Source organism: Engystomops pustulosus, chromosome 11 (genome assembly GCF_040894005.1).
Source record: "Engystomops pustulosus chromosome 11, aEngPut4.maternal, whole genome shotgun sequence".
Taxonomy (NCBI): Eukaryota; Metazoa; Chordata; class Amphibia; order Anura; family Leptodactylidae; genus Engystomops; species Engystomops pustulosus.
Window position 1 is genome coordinate 2770018 of NC_092421.1, and position 19419 is coordinate 2789436.

Genomic DNA, 19419 nt, shown 5'->3' on the forward strand with positions numbered 1-19419 from the left:
TCCTCATGTCCTGTAGATGCACCTAGCACCCGATCCACCTTTATAGGGACATCCATGGTGGTAGGTTTCCTAACTGTATGGGTTCCAGGGACTTCTTGTGTCATGTATACCCATAATGCTTAGCCCCTAGAGCAGTATTTGGTTTGTGTTTCACAGACTGGGAAGTGAGAGGTCAGCTCCTAGGGCGGTGTTCACTCAAGTAAATATGGCCATCATACAGTATGTATTTTACAGATTGAATATACCAGGGTGAAGGGCAGATATATATATATACCTGATGCTGAATAGATTTGTGAAGAGCCACATCACAGAACAACAACCCCACAGAAAAAAATAACCAATGCTATTTCACATTGAGGAGCAGGAGTCCGGAAACAATGAAAAACTTGGAAGGTTTTCAGACTTTGCAGCTGTGGACACATAAAATGCTCCAGATGGCAGCTGTACTGAGGAGAACTGAGCCACGTACTTTGCTCGCCACTTTCTAGGAGAACAAAGCCACCAGATAATCATGGAGACCCGACCCAAACTTCTCTTACTCTGCGCCCAGCTGCTCGCTGTATTCTCGGACCCCGGCAGTGAGGAGCGGCTGGAGGCCATGGCTGCTCCGGGACCGCGAGTGCTGATCATCGGCGCCGGCATCTCCGGCATCGCCGCGGCAGAGAAGCTGCACAGACACGGCCTCCAGAACACGCAGATCCTGGAGGCCACGGGGAGGACCGGAGGCCGCATCCGCAGCCAGAGATTCGGTAAAGTTGAATAGTTTTAGCTGCAGTGGTGCAGCGTGTAACCTGACATTGCAGTCTGTGCCGGTGTTCTGCTTCTTGTAGAAGGGTAAATTCAGTTTATCAATATTATTCTGCTGGAGTATTTTCAGCCCATATTGATTCAAGAAACAAGCAGTAATATTCCATGTCATGTAGCAATGCGGGTGTAAATTTTAATGCAATCCTCACATACTATTGTGTTGCAGATTTGCAATAAGGTACTTATGGCTTTTATCAGTCTCATTGGGGCACCTGGTCCAGTCGCGTTCCAGCGGCGCGTTCTCCGACGCTGATTCCGGTTCTGCTGGGATTCACTAAGGTCGTGCACCCGATGTCCACTAGGTGTCGCAGCTTCGCTGAAGTCCACCGGAGCTCACCTCCTTCCCGGTGCATGTGAGTGCTATTATTGCGACACAAATTTTTTTTAAAAATTCTGCGTTTTTTCCGAATTCGTCGGGTTTTCCAACGGCCACTCCCCCCGATTTCTGTCCCGTGAAAGCTGGCGCCGATGCGCCACAATCCATTCACGTGCGCCAAAATCCCGGGGCAATTTGGAGCAGATCGGAAAAATTCGGGAAACCCAGCGGAAAAAAGCGATTCGGACCCTTAGTAAATAAGCCCCAATGTATAGGTTGGACATGATGGACTAATGTCTTTTTCTTACTTTTGTTACTATGATACTATTAATTAATAGAAATAATTTAATAATGTCTTATAATTGTGTCTTTTCTCTTGTAGCTAAAGGCCTGGTTGAGATTGGGGCCCAGTGGATTCATGGACCATCTCAGGGTAACCCCGTCTTCCGGCTGGCAGCTCAGTTCGGCCTATTAGGCTCCGATGCCTTGCTTGAGGAGAATCAAAAAATGAATTTTGATGGCTATACGTCTGCCAACCCAGTTATCTATAGTAGTTCAGGGAAAAAACTCAGCCCTGATGTGTTTGCCAATATTACAGAATTGTATCACACTTGGCTGGAAAAAACACGGAATATTACCGATGGTGGCTGCACTCCTGAAGACAGCGTGGGACGTTTTATCCGACAGAAGATTGTCCAAAGCTCACCGGATTGGGATAAAGAACTGGCTGATATTAATATGGCTTTCCTGAGGGGGTTACTTAATATGGAATGCTGTTCAAGTGGGACCCACAGTATGGACTATGTGGCGCTCTGCCCCTTTGGAGAATATACAACGTTTCCAGGCCTTGACTGCACTTTTCCTAAGTAAGTACGGGAAAAACCAAAAAATGTCACCTGTCATGTTAAAGGAAACCTTGATGGACTTGATGGACTTGCGTCTCCTTCCAGCCTTATATACTATGATACTATGATACCAGTTAGAATGGTAGGTGTAAGGTGTAAGTACTGAGCACCAGCTAAGGGTGAGCTCAGGGTGAGCTGGTGCCGGTACTTACTTTCATTAGTGTTATTGACCACTGTATCACTGTTTTAAACACTTTTTAAAGCTTATAGCAGAAGCTGCTTCTGCGCTGCGTGCGCACCATCGTGCGCGCGCCTACATATGAAATGCCGGAGACGTTGCGCGTGCACGGTCGCGCACAGCACCGAAGCAGCTTCTGTTATAAACTTTAAAAAGTGTTAAAACCGCGATACAGCAGTTAACAACACTATAGAAAGTAAGCACCGGCACTAGCTCACCCTGAGCTGGTGCTCGGTACTTACACCATACACCTACCATTTGAAATGCTAGGTTTCCTTTAAGGGACCATTAATAACAACCACTAGAGAGGTGAGAACTGCGAATTCATTGGTGTTTAGACTCTCACGACCAATTGTTTTCCCCAAGCTGATTGTTTGCAGCCAGGAGAAGTTCAAGGGAGTTGTGGTTCATCATCATCATGTACCCTAAAAGAAAAAGACACCATTTGTCCCTGAAAAACAGATTCAGTTTGGAGACAGTTTTACTCTCCTCGTACTTTCAAAACATTGGTTTCTACCCCAATGTTTTAAAACTATGTGGGTAGGTAAAACTGTGTCCAAATTGAATCTGCTTTTCTGAAGCAAATAGTGACCTTTTCTTTTGGATTTCTATTTATCAGTGCCAGTGGCGTGACTAAAAGCTGATGGGCCCCAAGTCTGTGCCCGGCCCCCGAATGTAATGTATGGTTTATAGTAATAGTCTTCTCATATGGGAAAGTGACAAAGATAGCATTGCTATAAAATTGGTTGTTTCCATAAATTTGCCATGAAATTGATGCAGGGTGAAAGGGGTTTTAAATTATTACACACATAATTGCCTCTCCGGAGCAATCCCTCATAGTTCCCAAAAGTGCATTGTCCGACGATCAAGCCCTGTGCCTCGATTCACAAAGATCATGCACCTGATATCCTGCATGTATCGCTTCCCCGCTCAGGTCCCTGGAGTTCACCTTCTTCTTCCTGGTGCATGTAAGTGCATTGTCCATGTATAATGCGCTGGGCGGGGAGTCACTAAGATCCTGCGCCCGATATCCTGCATGTGTCGCTTCCCCGCTCAGGTCCCTGGAGTTCACCACCTTCTTCCTGGTACATGTAAGTGCATTGTCCGTGTATAATGTGCTGTGCGGGGAGTCACTAAGATCCTGTGCCCGATACCCTGCATGTGTCACTTCCCCGCTCAGGTCCCCGGAGTTCACCTTCTTCTTCCTGGTGCATGTAAGTGCATTGTCCATGTATAATGTGCGGTGCGGGGAGTCACTAAGATTGTGCACCCCGATATCCTGCATGTGTCGCTTCCCCGCTCAGGTCCGTGGAGTTCACCACCTTCTTCCTGGTACATGTAAGTGCATTGTCCGTGTATAATGTGCTGTGCGGGGAGTCACTAAGATCCTGCGCCCGATATCCTGCATGTGTCGCTTCCCCGCTCAGGTCCCTGGAGTTCACCTTCTTCTTCCCGGTGCATGTAAGTGCATTGTCCGTGTATAATGCGCTGTGCGGGAGTCACTAAGATTGTGCTCCCGATATCCTGCATGTGTCGCTTCCCCGCTCAGGTCCCTGGAGTTCACCTTCTTCTTCCTAGTGCATGTAAGTGCATTGTCCGTGTATAATGCGCTGTGCGGGAGTCACTAAGATTGTGCTCCCGATATCCTGCATGTGTCGCTTCCCCGCTCAGGTCCCCGGAGTTCACCTTCTTCTTCCTGGTGCATGTAAGTGCATTGTCCGCGTGTAATGTGCTGTGCGGGGAGTCACTAAGATCATGCGCCCGATATCCTGCATGTGTCGCTTCCCCGCTCAGGTCCCCGGAGTTCACCTTCTTCTTCCTGGTGCATGTAAGTGCATTGTCCGTGTATAATGCGCTGTGCAGGGAGTCACTAAGATTGTGCGCCTGATATCCTGCATGTGTCGCTTCCCTGCTCAGGTCCCTGGGGTTCACCTTCTTCTTCCTGGTGCATGTAAGTGCATTGTCCGTGTATAATGTGCTGTGCGGGGAGTCACTAAGATCCTGCACCCGATATCCTGCATGTGTCGCTTCCCCACTCAGGTCCCTGGAGTTCACCTTCTTCTTCCTGGTGCATGTAAGTGCATTGTCCGTGTATAATGCGCTGTGCGGGAGTCACTAAGATTGTGCGCCCGATATCCTGCATGTGTCGCTTCCCCGCTCAGGTCCCCGGAGTTCACCTTCTTCTTCCTGGTGCATGTAAGTGCATTGTCCATGTATAATGCGCTGTGTGGGGAGTCACTAAGATTGTGCGCCCGATATCCTGCATGTGTCGCTTCCCCGCTCAGGTCCCTGGGGTTCACCTTCTTCTTCCTGGTGCATGTAAGTGCATTGTCCGTGTATAATGCACTGTGCGGGGAGTCACTAGGATTGTGCACCTGATATCCTGCTTGTGCCTCTTCCTCGCTCAGGTCCCCAGAGTTCACCTTCTTCTTCCTGGTGCATGTAAGTGCATTGTCTGTGTATAATGCGCTGTCCGGTGAGTCACTAAAATTGTGCACCCGATATCCTGCATGTGTCGCTTTCCCGCTCAGGTCCCCAAAGTTCACCTTCTTCTTCCTGGTGCATGTAAGTGCATTGTCCTTGTAAAATGCGCTGTGTGGCGAGTCTCTAAGGTCGTGCACCTGATATCCTGCATGTGTCACTTCCCCGCTCAGGTCCCCGGAGTTCACCTTCTTCTTCCTGGTGCATGTAAGTGCATTGTCCTTGTAAAATGCGCTGTGTGGCGAGTCTCTAAGGTCGTGCACCTGATATCCTGCATGTGTCACTTACCCGCTCAGGTCCCCGGAGTTCACCTTCTTCTTCCTGGTGCATGTAAGTGCATTGTCCGTGTATAATGCTCTGTGTGGCGAGTCACTAAGATCCTGCACCCGATATCCTGCATGTGTCGCTTCCCCGCTCAGGTCCCCGGAGTTCACCTTCTTCTTCCTGGTGCATGTAAGTGCATTGGATGCGACACAATTTGAATATTAAATCCCACGCCGAATAAGTACGAATCAGCCCCCCCCCCATGTCTGTTGCATGAAAGCTGACGCCGCTGCCCCAAAATCCGTTTGCGTGTGACACAATCCCCTGCTAAATCCGTATCACAGTGGCGCAAATCCCGAAAATGTCGGGAAGTCAGGCGGAAATGCGAACCGCAGACCCTTAGTAAATAAGCCCCTGTGTGTCTGTAGAGCACTGCATTATTAACTGATGACAACCCTAGCAACAGTATTCTGGGCCAACATATTGGTCACTGAAATAGTATTTCAGGAAAAATTGCAAATTTCACTTAGCACCATCTGCTGCACATTACTTTTGAAAGCAACTTATGGAATACATTTTGTAAACACATTACAAGTGCATCTGGTGAAACTCCTTTCTGAATTTCTATACGTTTAGACCAAAATGCTTGAATTCAGTAAGGAGCAAAACACGAGTATGTTTTGGTCATAATGCATATGTGTTTAGGGAGGAGTTTTAAAGCGCATCCCAATCCCAAAATTTGAACACATGAGGGGTTAATTTACAACTGCAGAATTTAACAGTCTCTCCAAATAACAGCTAAGGCTACATTCACACGAACGTATGGAGGACGTATATACGGCCGACGTATATATGGCTGATATACGTCCCCCATACACTCCTATGGGCGCACGGCACCCTACGGGAGCGGTACGGTACAGCACACGTGCGGCACCATACCGTTCCGTACCCGGGAAAAAGATAGGAACTGTCCTATCTTTTCCCGTAATACGGGGCCGTGCGCCATAGGTTGCTATGGAGAGGCGCTCACCTCCTCCTCCTCTCCCCGTACACTGCCGTTGCCCGCTACGGTACGGGCGGGCAACGGCAGTGTGAATATAGCCTAATACTGTATACGTCTCTAAATTAAGCCTCAAAAGTCCATAATACTATTTCAATCCTGAGCCCTATCCTATTTCTAGTTTCCTGTTCACATGTAGTGTGTTTATAAAATCAGAAAAGCGAAGATCCACGAAGTGTAGTCCCGGTAGAGTCGGCGCTGCTTCACTCAGAAATCTGATTACAGTGTTATAGCCATAAAAGTGCTTTATTCTATAAGTTCTTAGGTACAACACAACGCGTTTCGGCTCCGAATGGGAGCCTTCGTTAGGTGAAATTATGTATGTAATTTCAATTATTTCAATGAAAGCATATAAAGTAAAATCCAATATATATATTTTTTAATTATTTTGTTACAGTCTATATACCAATTATTCATTTTCTCTAGTAGCTTTTATTTTCATTTATTTCATAGTAAGACAAGAAAGAAAGTTTTTTTTCGCGTCTCCAAATGCCATCAGGGAATTTACCGGATTGGTGCAGGAGATCGCTATATTGTCCACATATAGCCTGATCTTGTGTTCTGACGTCTTTAAATTCCTTTTATCTTAGAATCCCGCCTTATTGATTGGGTGGAATCACTGAAGAGCGTGCTTATTTAAGGTGTCCCAAACTACACTTATTTCTTGAAAGGCTCACTGACGTAGTTCATTAGGGAATAAAATTTAACTTTTATTAGATTCTAGATAAAAATAACAAAATAAGGTCCCCCCCAAAGTAAACAAAGGAGAAAGTTAAAACCTAAATAGGTAGTACAGACTCGATGCAGTTCCGTACTCAGTGGGTAATAGCAAATATTCACCAACTGTTCATTTTGTATATGGGAATCAGATAATGTTCCACATAAAATAAGGGCTGGGTAGTTTTGGCTAGCAGGATTAAGTTAGATCTACCCAAAAGACAAAATAAAGTCAGTATAGGGTTCTGTGTCACTGTGCGCGTGCCTGTTTTTGTTTTTTTTCATCCACACACTCAGAAACTCCTATCCAAGCGTTCACTGACTTTTGCCCTAATCAGCTACTCAGATATGACATTTTTTCATAACAGATTTTTATCTCTCTATCTCTCTCCCTACGCGTTTCGCCCACCACTCAGTGGGCTCATCAGGGGAGCGTACTGGAGATAGGGTTGTCCGAATATGTTCATTCATACACACAAACAGACATTAAACAAGAGATTAAGACACTGGCGTCCTGATGGTGGGCGCCAGCGTTATAGTCGTAGCCACCGGCGCGGCTGAGCAGCTGGGCTCTTATATGCTTGGCCCCGCCCCATCGAAACAGCCGGCTTTCCTATTGGAGGGTAAGTATTCCGCCCCTCAGGATGAGATGTCGGTATCCAGCCACGCCTCTCGCATCCCGCTGGCTGACGTCAGTAGGAGGAGGGTATAGAGGCGGGGTCAGCATACCGACTCGGATATTCCATGAAACAGGAGGCGTTGCAAGTAAGTATATGTAAACAGAGAGATGTACCCCGGTGTCGGCTATTTCTCGACATGTGGTAACTATCTATAGATAAGGATAAGTATCCCCGTAACGGCTATTTAGCGGCATTAAGGCACAGTCCATGATAATTTGAATAGCCGCATACATCATATGCGGTGCATAGCCAGGTTATCAAAAACTGGAAGGCAAAACAACTGCACTGATCGCTAGTATACATAACACTACAAGGTAAAACTGAGGAGGAAAACTGAGGAGAAACGGGGCATCTACAAATTTATGATAATTTTAAATTGGTTTTAAATGAGTATAAAAAGTTCCTAGAAAAATACAGAGCTATTTGGCCTATCATTCAATGAAAGGTGCAAATGATATAGAATCATTTAGGCCATCTGGTTTTACACTTTTCATCCTAAATATCCATTGGGATTCTTTTCTCAGGATACTATTGTTCCAATCACCTCTCCTTGGGGCTGGTCGTATTCTTTCGATGCCTTTCTATTTCAGAGCATCCATACACCCACCATGGTATTGGTGTACGCGATTGGCCAGAGGGGTATCTTCCCCTCTCCTCACATTTCCAATGTGGTCCAAAATTCTGACTCTGAATTCTTTTATTGTTTTCCCCACATAATTTTTGGGGCATAAACAGGTAGCCAAATATACTACCCCGGTTGTTCTACAATTAATAAACTCCCGGTTTTGGTATAGAGTACCAGTGGTAACACTCTGAACAGTCTTACTCAGATTTATATATTTGCATGCTTTACAGCTGCCACATTTATATGTACCCTTGATGCTACATTTTTTTAGCCAATTACTTTCAGAGCCCGCTGGCATGAGGTGGCTATGAACAAGGCGGTCGCCTAGATTTCTTCCCCTTCTGTAGGTAACTTCATCACAGAACGGTCTATAGTGGCTTTCATCATCAGCCTCCTTTCCGAGAAGGCCCTCGCATGGGCTACTCCCCTCTGGGACAGGAAAGACCCGGTCAAAGCTAATATCACCACCTTAATCGCTGAATTCCGGTGCGTCTTTGCAGAAACAGCCTGGGCGTCTTCTGCTGAGAACGCCCTGCTGTACTTGTCTGTTGGGGACTTGTCTGTTGGTGACTATGCAGTTCAGTTCCATACCCTAGCTTCTGAACTCACCTGGAATGAAGCAGCCTTGGTTGCAACCTTTAAAAAGGGAATTTCTCGACATATTAAAGACAGTCCGAGACCTGCTGGCTTTTCTGAGTGGTCTCATCTCTCTGGCCACTCGAATTGACATCTGGTTCTCTGAGAGTTCTGAGGAACAGCGTCTTGAACAAGTGCAAGTCAGGACCTGACGTCTGCCTCATCTGGATCCTGTCTTCCAAAGACAAACTCAGTCATCTTCTGTGTTGGCTTCAGAGGAACCTATGCAGGTGGATAGAGCTTATCTGTCTACTAAAGAGCATTCTCGATGAAGGCAAGGGAATCTCTGTCTCTACTGTGTCAGCCCAGAGCACTTTCTTAAGACATGACCAGTCCATCCTCAGCGTCCGGGAAACGCATGCAAACAGGGCTCCTGGGAAAAGCACCCCTAGGTGAGAACAAAGCTTGCCCACATCTGAATGTTCCTGTTCTTCTCAGTTTTGAGTGGTCTGGCAAGTTTGCGTCTTGCATAAAGAGAGACTGTAGTTATCAAAAACCCAAATTGGATATAATTCCAGACCAAACATAAAAAAGGAGGTGGACAAAAGTATTGGCACTGTTTGAAAAATCATGTGATGCTTCTCTAATTTGTGTAATTAACAGCCCCTGTAACTTATCTGTGGCACCTACCAGGAGGTGGCAATAACTAAATCACTTGCAGCCAGTTGAAATGGATTAAAGTTGACTCTGTCCTCGTGCGTCCCACAGTGAGCATGGAGAAAAGAAAGACCAAAGAACTGTCTGAGGACTTGAGAATTGTGAGGAAGCCTGAGCTTCCTCAAGACTACTGTCAGGTTCGCAGAGGAGGATGCTGGGACTTCCTCCGAAGCTTCTGGTGGTTCTAGCAGCGTTCTCCGACCTCCTGCGCGTCTCTGCGCAGACTCCACCTCTCATCCACTACCAGCAGTCTCTGGCGCGCTTTGGGCAGTGGCTGCTAAGACCTTGCGCTGTTTAGGGATTGTGTTATGGACTGCTGGGAGTTGTGGTACCTCTGCATGGTGTCTGCGATTGTGCCTTGTTGTTCTGCACCCAGAAGTTGTCCAGCTCCAATCAGGTTCTGGAGGTGAGGTTCTGGCTGCATAAATTGTAGCTTCACTAGTCACCCGTGCCAGCATGTGAGATCCCTTCATCGCTTGCTCCAAAGACCTGAATGTTCCCGTGTCTACTGTGTGCAGTGTCATCAAGAAGTGTAAAGTCCCCGGCACTGTGGCACCTCCATAGATGTGCTCGGAAAAGAAAAATTGATGAGAGAATTCAATGAAAGATTGTGCGAATGGTGGATAAAGAACCTCGACTAACATCCAGACAAGTTCCATCTGCCCTGCAGTCTGAGGGTGTCACCCCGTACTATCCATCAGCGTCTGAATGAAATGGGACTGTATGGTAGGAGACCCAGGAAGACACTTCTTACACAAAAACATAAAAAAGCCAAAACTTACCTGAGAAAGACTAAAACATTTTGGGAGAATGTTCTCTGGTCAGATGAGACAAAAGTAGAGCTTTTTGGGAAAAGGCATCAACATAGAGTTTACAGCATAAAAAGAGGCCTTCAAAAAAAGAACCCGGCCCCTACAGTCAGACATGGCGGAGGTTCCCTCATGTTCTGGGGTGGCTTTGCTGCCTCTGGCACTGGACTGTGTGACCGTGTGCAGGGCATTATGAAGTCCACAGCATAATGTAGGGCCCAGTGTGAGAAAGCTGGGGCTCCCGCAGAGGTCATGGGTCTTCCAGCAGGACAATGACCCAAACACACACTTCAAAAAGCCCTAGAAAATGGTTTGAGCACCGGAGACTTCCAAAGTGGCAGCGATGAGTCCAGACCTAAGTCCCATAGAACCTGTGGAGAGATCTCACAATGGCCGCTTGGAGAAGTCACCTTTACATCTCAGGGACCTGGAGCAGTGGCCAAAGAAGAAAGGTCTAAAATCTGGCAGAGCAAGAAATTCATTGATGGTCACCGGAAGCGCTTGTTGTTCACAGTTAATTTGTCCGGGGTCAATACTTTTGTCCGGCCCATTATTGGAGTTTTGTGTAAAATGATCAATGATTTGACTCTTTTTTTCATTCTCTTTTGTGTTTTTTTATTGCAAGCAAAATAAATGAAGATATTAATACCAAAATTTGTGATTGCAATAATTTTCTGGAAGAAAACCGGTATTATCTGACGGAAGTGCAGGGGTGCCAATACTTTTAGCCACCACTGTACCTCATTTAATTTTCTAGATGTGGAACCACTGACAAATTACAACAGGTTAGAGATAGCTTTTGTTGAATTGAATTGATGTACCCAGAACTTTCCCTGCACTGAGATTTATGTCTTTCTTAGGGGATATGAAAGCCTTGTAAACCAGATGAAGGCCCCACTCCCGGGTGGCAGCGTGTTATTAAACAAGGCAGTACAGAGCATTCACTGGAATGGATCTTTCCCTGGTGAAGATTCCCACATATATCCGGTGAAGGTGATGTGTGAGGATGGTGACAGCTTTGTGGCAGATCACGTTATTGTCACTGTACCACTAGGTAAGTGATTACACAATATACTGGATAGCATTTACATTGGTACAAGAGAGTTCTCCTTTGAAGAACACATGATAACTACATGCCCAAAGCCATTGAATGGGCATGTGTCCCCACCTCTCCAGTAAAGCTTTCCTTTACTTTTCTGCAGTGAGGAGGCCCGGTGAGCTTAGGACCATTGCACTTGTTACCCATCCTATGGATAGTAATTTTCAAGAATAGGAATCGTACATATCCTGTCTAAATCTGTATTTAGAAACCGTCAAGACCTAACAGACTAAAGTATGAAAATTATATTTAATTATTTATGGGAACCTGTCAGCAAGTTTCACATATCAGCAGGGGTGGGATCCAGCCGACTTTCTCCGGCTCGCACGAGCTGGTTGTAAAATTCCAACTGGCTGGGCAGCTGTGTCAGAACTGAGAGAAGGGGAGAAGGGAGTGTGGAGACATCAAAAACCGATGCACAGGAAATGCCCGACCCTGCGCTGCTTCCTCCATCCTCCTTTCCTTTATACTGATGTCCCTTATCCTGTAGGGATAGATTATGGGGCACATTTACTAAGGGTCTGTCGGATGCATTTACGTCGGGTTTTCCAAATTTTTCGTGAATCCCCCCCCCCCGGTTTTTGGCGTACACGATCGGATTTTGCCACATCGGCGCCGGCTTGCACGCGACAGAAATCGGGGGGTGTGGCCGTCGGACAACCCGACAGATTCGGACAACGCGCAAGATTTAACATTTAGAATGGTGTCGCAAGACACGCACCGGGAAGAAGAAGGTGAACTCCGGCGGACCTCGGCGGGGAAGCGACAGATGCAGGTGATTGGACTCACGATCTTCATGAATCGCGCCGGACTTCATCACTGTCAGACTTTTCGAATTGGGGACCAGGTAAGTAAATTTGCCCCTATGTCTCTAGTGGCTCATGTGTCCAGCCATCAGCACGGCAGGTAAGTATGCAATAGTGTGTATGTTTATGTAGAGGATGTATAGAGGAGTAAAGCGTGGGGTGTTTGCAGGGCTGTGGACTCCACAAACATATAATAAGTTATAAACAATTTATAATTTCCTTTAAATGTCTGTTTAATTCCTGATCTAAGTATTTAAGGGGTGAGCAACATTTATTGGTCCATTGGCCATATTGTCATACTGCTCAATTTTTAAGGGAACCTATTATCAGAAATTGGCTTAATAAACTATCACTAGTATATTGTCAAGCAGCCGCACAGTTTCTTGATCATGTTTCTTCCATGGCTCACCATGGTGGCATCATCAAGAAGATGAACATTGAAGTCAGGTGTTAACTGGTTGTATTAAGTCAGGGAGGCGGAGAGTTTTAGCACCAAATTCAAGCTCTCCCCACCTGTAAACGCCTCCTCCCCTGTGATTGACATCATGCACTGGACTTCAGGAGATCTGGTCAATGATGTCCCTAGACGCAGGGCCATCAATTACAGTACAGGGGTCATTCTGAGGCAGGGAAAGCTTGACTTCAGTGTTAAACTCTCCGCCTCCTTGACTTCATAAAAGCAATTAAAACCTCACTTCAAAGTTGATTTTCTGGATGATGCCACCGCACCAGATAGGCAGAGGAAAAAAGGAAAGTGCTGTCTAACCCACAGAGCCAGTTTACATGTCAAGTTTAGCTCAGCTTATTCAGGAGTCATGAAACCATCGCTGTACACAGGTGCAGGTGTGAACTGGGCCTAAGAATTTGGTAATAGGAGGAAGCCCCTGTCTCCTCCTCCTGTACAAAAGCTGTGGGTTTCAAAGAGGTTGCATAGAGGTTTGTTAATGAAAGCCCTTCTTGGAATAGCCCCTGATAAAGCAGTTTTATTGCTTCATATCTACAGAGTGACTGCTGATAATTATTTTTATGGATGACTTTCAGATGGTTTTTCTGATTTTAGGATTCCTAAAGAAACAATCAAGCGATTTCTTCAGCCCTCCTCTTCCCCCAAGCAAAACGCAGGCTATTAAGAATTTGGGGTTTGGAACCAATAATAAAATTTTGTTAGAATTCGAGAAACCCTTTTGGGAAGCGAATACTACTGTTATCCAATTACTATGGGAAGGTGATTCTCCTCTTACTGAACCCAAGAAAGACTTGAAAAAGAATTGGATGAGAAAACTGCCTGTGTTTGTGGTCCTGGAACCCCCAGAACAGTAAGCGCAAAACTTATTATTTTCTAATATGTTAAAGGACCCTCTCACTACAGCCATGTAAGGACTTAAAGGACAACACACTGTTTATATTAGTGCCATTTAGCGCTTTATCATTATCTATATGTAATTTTTTAGGTATTTTTTTACAATGGTAAAAGCTATTCCTTGGTGTCACCAACTGCTTAAATGAAGTATTAACAGTACAACATGCCTACTACTGAAGGGTTAAAGTGTGATGTTTGTGTTATGTTGATGCATTTGTTATCTTCCCTGCAGAATCCCAGCCTGGTGATTGGTTGGTGGCTCAGCATGTTTTGAAATTAGCCCTGCAAAAACCTATAAATAGGAGCTCATTCCAGGGTTCTGGGTCAGTGTCTCTCATGAAGCAGGCTTAGTCTTTCTCTGTCAATGTTCTTAGTGTGATTCTCTGTGTGCTGATTATACAGAGGGTGTCATCTTGCTGCCCAAGCAGCAGAGCTAATCTGACCATTGGGGAGGTACTACAAAATTTCTGCTCCACAACGCAATTATCATCATGGCAACTAAACCACTGCCTTGTGTGTGTGCCTGCAGGACGAGCCATTTACAGGCTGTTACCTGTTGATATTCCAAACTGTGTGCCATTAAAGTGACACAGAATTATTTCAAGTTTGACCTCTGGCCTGCCGCTAACACTGCAGAACTTCCATTCCCTACCTACCCACGCACACCCCAGGAGTGCCGCAGGTGGGATCCCTTCTCTATATTGCGGCTTCCCCCTCGTTTTGCTTCTCCCTGCTGGCACTGACCGGTGTGAATGAGGCCTGTTCTCCTGACCCACTTCCTGCGACACATTCTGGCTCTAATAATAATATTTCCTTTATTTATATAGCGCACACAGATTATGCAGCACATAGGCCACATTACAGCCAGCCACGTTCTCTGGGAATCCAGCTGCCCCCACACGGTTTTCATGCCCCAGGGTGGTAACGTTGCACATGTATGGCATATAACAATAATTGCCTGTAGTATTTATGTGAATTATGTATGTGACATCATTGGTTGGGGTTATACATAATAATATTAGAAAAAAAATTGTATTTTATTTAACTTTACCACATTTTTAAAGTCCGAAACAATCACTTGGTCACAGGCAAGTTCCTAAACTGTGGATAGAGCCTTCTTAGGGACACTTCAAGTAATTTTTAAAAGCAACAGGAATACATTGTAGGGTCTGTTCACAAAGAGTCTTATTTGTGTTTTGTTCTTAATGATATAGCAATGTGTGATATTTTCTGTTTTGCCAGCCTGGGGCATGTGTTGTGTGGCTTCCTTGCTGGTGAGGAGTCTGAATTTATGGAAACATTAACAGAAGAAGAGATTCTTTCGTCAATGACAGATTTGTTTAGAAGATTCACAGGTAAATAGTGATATATCCCATACATGACCCAATGGGGCACATTTACTTACCCGGTCCATTCGCGTTCCAGCGGCAGCTTCTCTGACGAGCGTTCGGGTCTTCCGGCGATTCATGAAGGTCCTGCGCCCGATGTCCACCAGGTGTCGCTGCTGCGCCGAAGTCCGCTGAGGTGCCCCGGAGTTCATTGTCTTCATCGTGGTGCATGTGAGTATGGCCCGTGCGACCAATTTTTTTTTTAAAAATGCGGCGGTTTTTCCGAATCCGTCGGATTTCCGTCGCGTGCATGCCAGCGCCGATGCGCCACAAACCGATCGCATGCGCCAAAATCCCGGGGCAATTCAGGGAAAATCGGCGCAAATCGGAAATATTCGGGTAACACGTCGGGAAAACGCGAATCGGGCCCTTAGTAAATGACCCCCAATATATGCTTGGAATAGGCGGTGGCTGAATAGGCAGGTATGGACACCAGTTCATAAAGACTATCCCCTAGAGATGGAAAGGGAACATTCTGTTCTAGTTCAGCCCCCTCCATTGCCTTCCTTGTCTTTTTCAACCATTGTAGCTATATAACCATGGAGATCAGATAGTTTTTACATCGTTTTCTGGCATGGAAGCCCTGAGAAATCTCCCTGTGTCTCAAGTTTGATTCACTTTCTGTTCTGATCGGTACTCTGCCTAGAACTTCAATTTCATCTGATATCTAATTCCCGACATCCAGGTCGACAACTGTGAAGGTAACAGCAGTGCGGGATCCCGGCTGTATGCGACAACCGGGAATCGCAATATCTGCTGTTTAACCCACGGCTGTTTAACCCTTTACACGGCAAAGTCAAACATGACTGGCAGGTTTCAGGGGGTGTCGATCCTCTCTATGGCAGCCCCGGGGTCCGGACCAGGACCCCAGAGCTGCCTGCAGCAGAAAATGACAGATCCAAATAATTAAATAAAAAGTAATAAAAGTCCCCAAAACGCCCCATAAATTGGCAAACTCCTTCAAATAAAAAAAAGTGAAAATCACAACACGAACCACACATATAACATATCACCACGTGGGTAACAACCATTTCAATAAAATAAAATCATTTTTTCAACCCATACAGTCAAGACTGTAAAAATAAATATAAAAAATATAGATAAAAAACATGGAAAGAATTTGGATTTTTGTTTATCCAAACCAACAAAATTGAGATAAAATGATTCAGTAAAAAGTACAATTCTCCTGTACTGAGTCGCTGCATAGTTCCCGGCTCTCCTGTACAGAGTGGCTGCATAGTGCCCGGCTCTCCTGTACAGAGTCGCTGCATAGTGCCCGGCTCTCCTGTACAGAGTTGCTGCATAGTGCTCGGCTCTCCTGTACAGAGTGGCTGCATAGTGCCCGGCTCTCCTGTACAGAGTGGCTGCATAGTGCCCGGCTCTCCTGTACAGAGTGGCTGCATAGTGCCCGGCTCTCCTGTACAGAGGCGCTGCATAGTGCCCGGCTCTCCTGTACAGAGTTGCTGCATAGTGTCCGGCTCTCCTGTACAGAGTTGCTGCATAGTGCTCGGCTCTCCTGTACAGAGTCGCTGCATAGTGCCCGGCTCTCCTGTACTGAGTCACTGCATAGTGCCCGGCTCTCCTGTACAGAGTGGCTGCATAGTGCCTGGCTCTCCTGTACAGAGTGGCTGCATAGTGCCCGGCTCTCCTGTACTGAGTCGCTGCATAGTGCCCGACTCTCCTGTACAGAGTCACTGCATAGTGCCCGGCTCTCCTGTACTGAGTCGCTGCATAGTTCCCGGCTCTCCTGTACAGAGTCGCTGCATAGTGCCCGGCTCTCCTGTACAGAGTCGCTGCATAGTGCCTTGCTCTCCTGTACAGAGTCGCTGCATAGTGCCCGGCTCTCCTGTACTGAGTCGCTGCATAGTGCCCGGCTCTCCTGTACAGAGTCGCTGCATAGTGCCCGGCTCTCCTGTACAGAGGCTCTGCATAGTGCCCGGCTCTCCTGTACTGAGTCGCTGCATAGTTCCCGGCTCTCCTGTACAGAGTCGCTGCATAGTGCCCGGCTCTCCTGTACAGAGTCGCTGCATAGTGCCTTGCTCTCCTGTACAGAGTCGCTGCATAGTGCCCGGCTCTCCTGTACTGAGTCGCTGCATAGTGCCCGGCTCTCCTGTACTGAGTCGCTGCATAGTGCCCAGCTCTCGTGCATTCTAAGTTTTCCCCCTAATAGTGCCGCATGCTGCACTATTTCTGGAAGCAAGGCACTTGAATAGTGTAGGGCGGGTGTAAAAATTGTCAAGGTAGATTTAGTAGCCCTGGTCCAGTAGTGGGTGCACCAAATCCCACACTAATTTTCCCTTCCCTTCCTTGTCTCCTCTCCTTCCTGACCTGAAGACCCGTTTTATTGCTTTCCATTCTTCCATTATAGCCCTATGTACCTTTCTCAAATGTTTTGATAAAGCTTTATTGCTGTTGATATACAAAACATCTGATTTGTAATTTGACCGAACATGATGTGCACCCAATGTAGTGTACATGTTTTCTATACTGTGTGCATGATGCCAGGTAGATAACCACGGTGGTATTGCTATTAATGTAAATGTGCACAGTATGCCTACAGCTATCATGCGTTACAAAAGACTCAAATTAAGAACCTGTCTCAGTGTATTTGTGAGCAATACATTTAGTGTGTCTTCACTTGAAACAAGCCAGATATCTACGACAGACTCTGTTTTCTGTTATAATTTGTATAGAACCCATTTCCATTAAGTGTAGGAGTAATCAGGGTATAAAGGGGTTTGTGTGTGCTGCTATGAATGACAAGCTGCTATTATATACAATATATTGGGGCAGATTTACTTACCCGGTCTGTTCGCGATCCAGCGGCGCGTTCTCTGCGGTGGATTCGGGTCCGGCCGGGATTCACTAAGGTAGTTCCTCCGCCGTCCACCAGGTGTCGCTGCTACGCTGAAGTTCCCCGGAGGCCCGCCGGAATGCCCTGAAATTCACCGGCCTATACCTGGTGAAGGTAAGTGTAATTTTCGCGACACATTTTTTGTCTTAAATGCGGTGGTTTTTCCGAATCCGTCGGATTTTTCGTTCGGCCACGCCCCCGATTTCCGTCGCGTGCATGCCAGCGCCGATGCGCCACAATCTGATCGCGTGCGCCAAAATCCTGGGGCAATTCAGGTACAATCGGCGCAAATCGGAAATATTCGGGTAACACGTCGGGAAACCGCAAATCGGGCCCTTAGTAAATGACCCCCATTATATTCACTTGCAGGATACCGGGACGTATTTGTCAGGGTTAGAAGTTAATTGGGATAAACTCATTTAATGATATAAGGGATCTCCTAAAGTATTAAAGGAGGAGGAGAATTTGGAATATTTGGGGTAATGGGTCAGCAGGGATCCCGACCAATTTAAAGGTAGCAATTTGTTATGATTGATACAGAAGATAAGGGCTCAGACCAAAGTTTGGGTGTAACTACCGTTGTCTCGTGCCGACAGAGTTGCACTAATTACGATGGTTACACTTCCGCAGCTTCTCTATGTTATTAATGCTGCTGCGGTTTGGATTGATGGTAAATTCTTACGAGTTATTGAGTGTCTTTTAAATTACTTGATTTGGGAAAGAAAGAGGGTTTACATAAAAAATGTACTATATAGACCAAGGGGTATGGGAGGATTTGCTATCGGATACTTTTTTGGGTACTATATTGGGTCATGATTACAATATTTGGCTGTGGAAGAATATGTCGATATTATATGTTCATAAAGTTTGGTGTTAGTTTAAAGGTTTTGTTGATCTGGGTGGGAGCATGGTATTTTCACCCTCATGGCTACTTAACCCCTTAGTGACGCAGCCTGAAAAGCCGAATTTTGGTAAGTGGCGGTTTAAGGGCCATAACTGTTTTTTTTTTTTTTGCGTGCTACCTTAAAAATGTTATGCAGTGTTTTTTTCTGGACACAGAGCTATTTGGGGTTAAAAGTGGAAAAAAAGTATTTTTTTGTAATTGACTTAAAATTAACATTATTAATGAATTCCCTATTTTGTTTCGGTCGTTTTGATATAAAATATGTATAGTCTCGGGCAAACGGGGAGACTATGGGGGTGTGTTTTGTAGTGTAGCGGGGGATTTTTTTTATCATGGGGAAATTTAAATTTTTTTGAATATTTATTAATATTTTGTGTGTGTTAATTAATGAAATGTCCACTGCAGTTCCCCCCATTAATGAATTGTCCACAGCAGAGCCCCCCATTAATGAAATGTCCACAGCAGAGCCCCCCATTAATGAAATGTCCACAGCAGAGCCCGCTATTAATGAAATGTCCACAGCAGAGCCCATTAATGAAATGACTACTGCAGAGCCCCCCCATTAATGAAATGTCCACAGCAGAGCCCCCCCATTAATGAAATGTCCACAGCAGAGCCCCCTATTAATGAAATTACTACTGCAAAGCCCCCATTAATTGAATGTCCACAGCAGAGCCCCCCATTAATGAAATGACTACTGCAAAGCCCCCATTAATGAAATGTCTAGTGCAAAGCCCCCACTAATGAAATGTCCACAGCAGAGCCCCCTATTAATGTAATGACTACTGCAGAGCCCCCCATTAATGAAATGTCCACAGCAGAGCCCCCATTAATGAAATGACTACTGCAGAGCCCCCCATTAATGAAATGTCC

General features: G+C 45.9%; 1 protein-coding gene across 1 annotated transcript; it reads left to right on the top strand.

The window, feature by feature from the left end:
• The first annotated feature begins 241 nt into the window (after window positions 1-241).
• LOC140106433 (peroxisomal N(1)-acetyl-spermine/spermidine oxidase-like) lies at window positions 242-15487 on the top strand. The gene is made up of 6 exons (XM_072130878.1): window positions 242-749; window positions 1506-1989; window positions 10996-11189; window positions 13101-13356; window positions 14643-14755; window positions 15474-15487. The coding sequence occupies exons 1-6, from the start codon at window positions 512-514 to the stop codon at window positions 15485-15487; spliced, it is 1299 nt and encodes a 432-aa protein (XP_071986979.1). The 5' UTR covers window positions 242-511.
• The last annotated feature ends 3932 nt before the right edge of the window (window positions 15488-19419 follow it).

Coding starts and splice junctions, on each gene's coding strand:
- LOC140106433 (XM_072130878.1), top strand. CDS start 512: ATGGAGACCCGACCCAAACTTCTCTTACTCTGCGCCCAGCTGCTCGCT. Junction 11,190..13,100: donor TATTGTCACTGTACCACTAG/GTAAGTGATTAC, acceptor TTCTGATTTTAG/GATTCCTAAAGAAACAATCA. Junction 13,357..14,642: donor GTCCTGGAACCCCCAGAACA/GTAAGCGCAAAA, acceptor CTGTTTTGCCAG/CCTGGGGCATGTGTTGTGTG.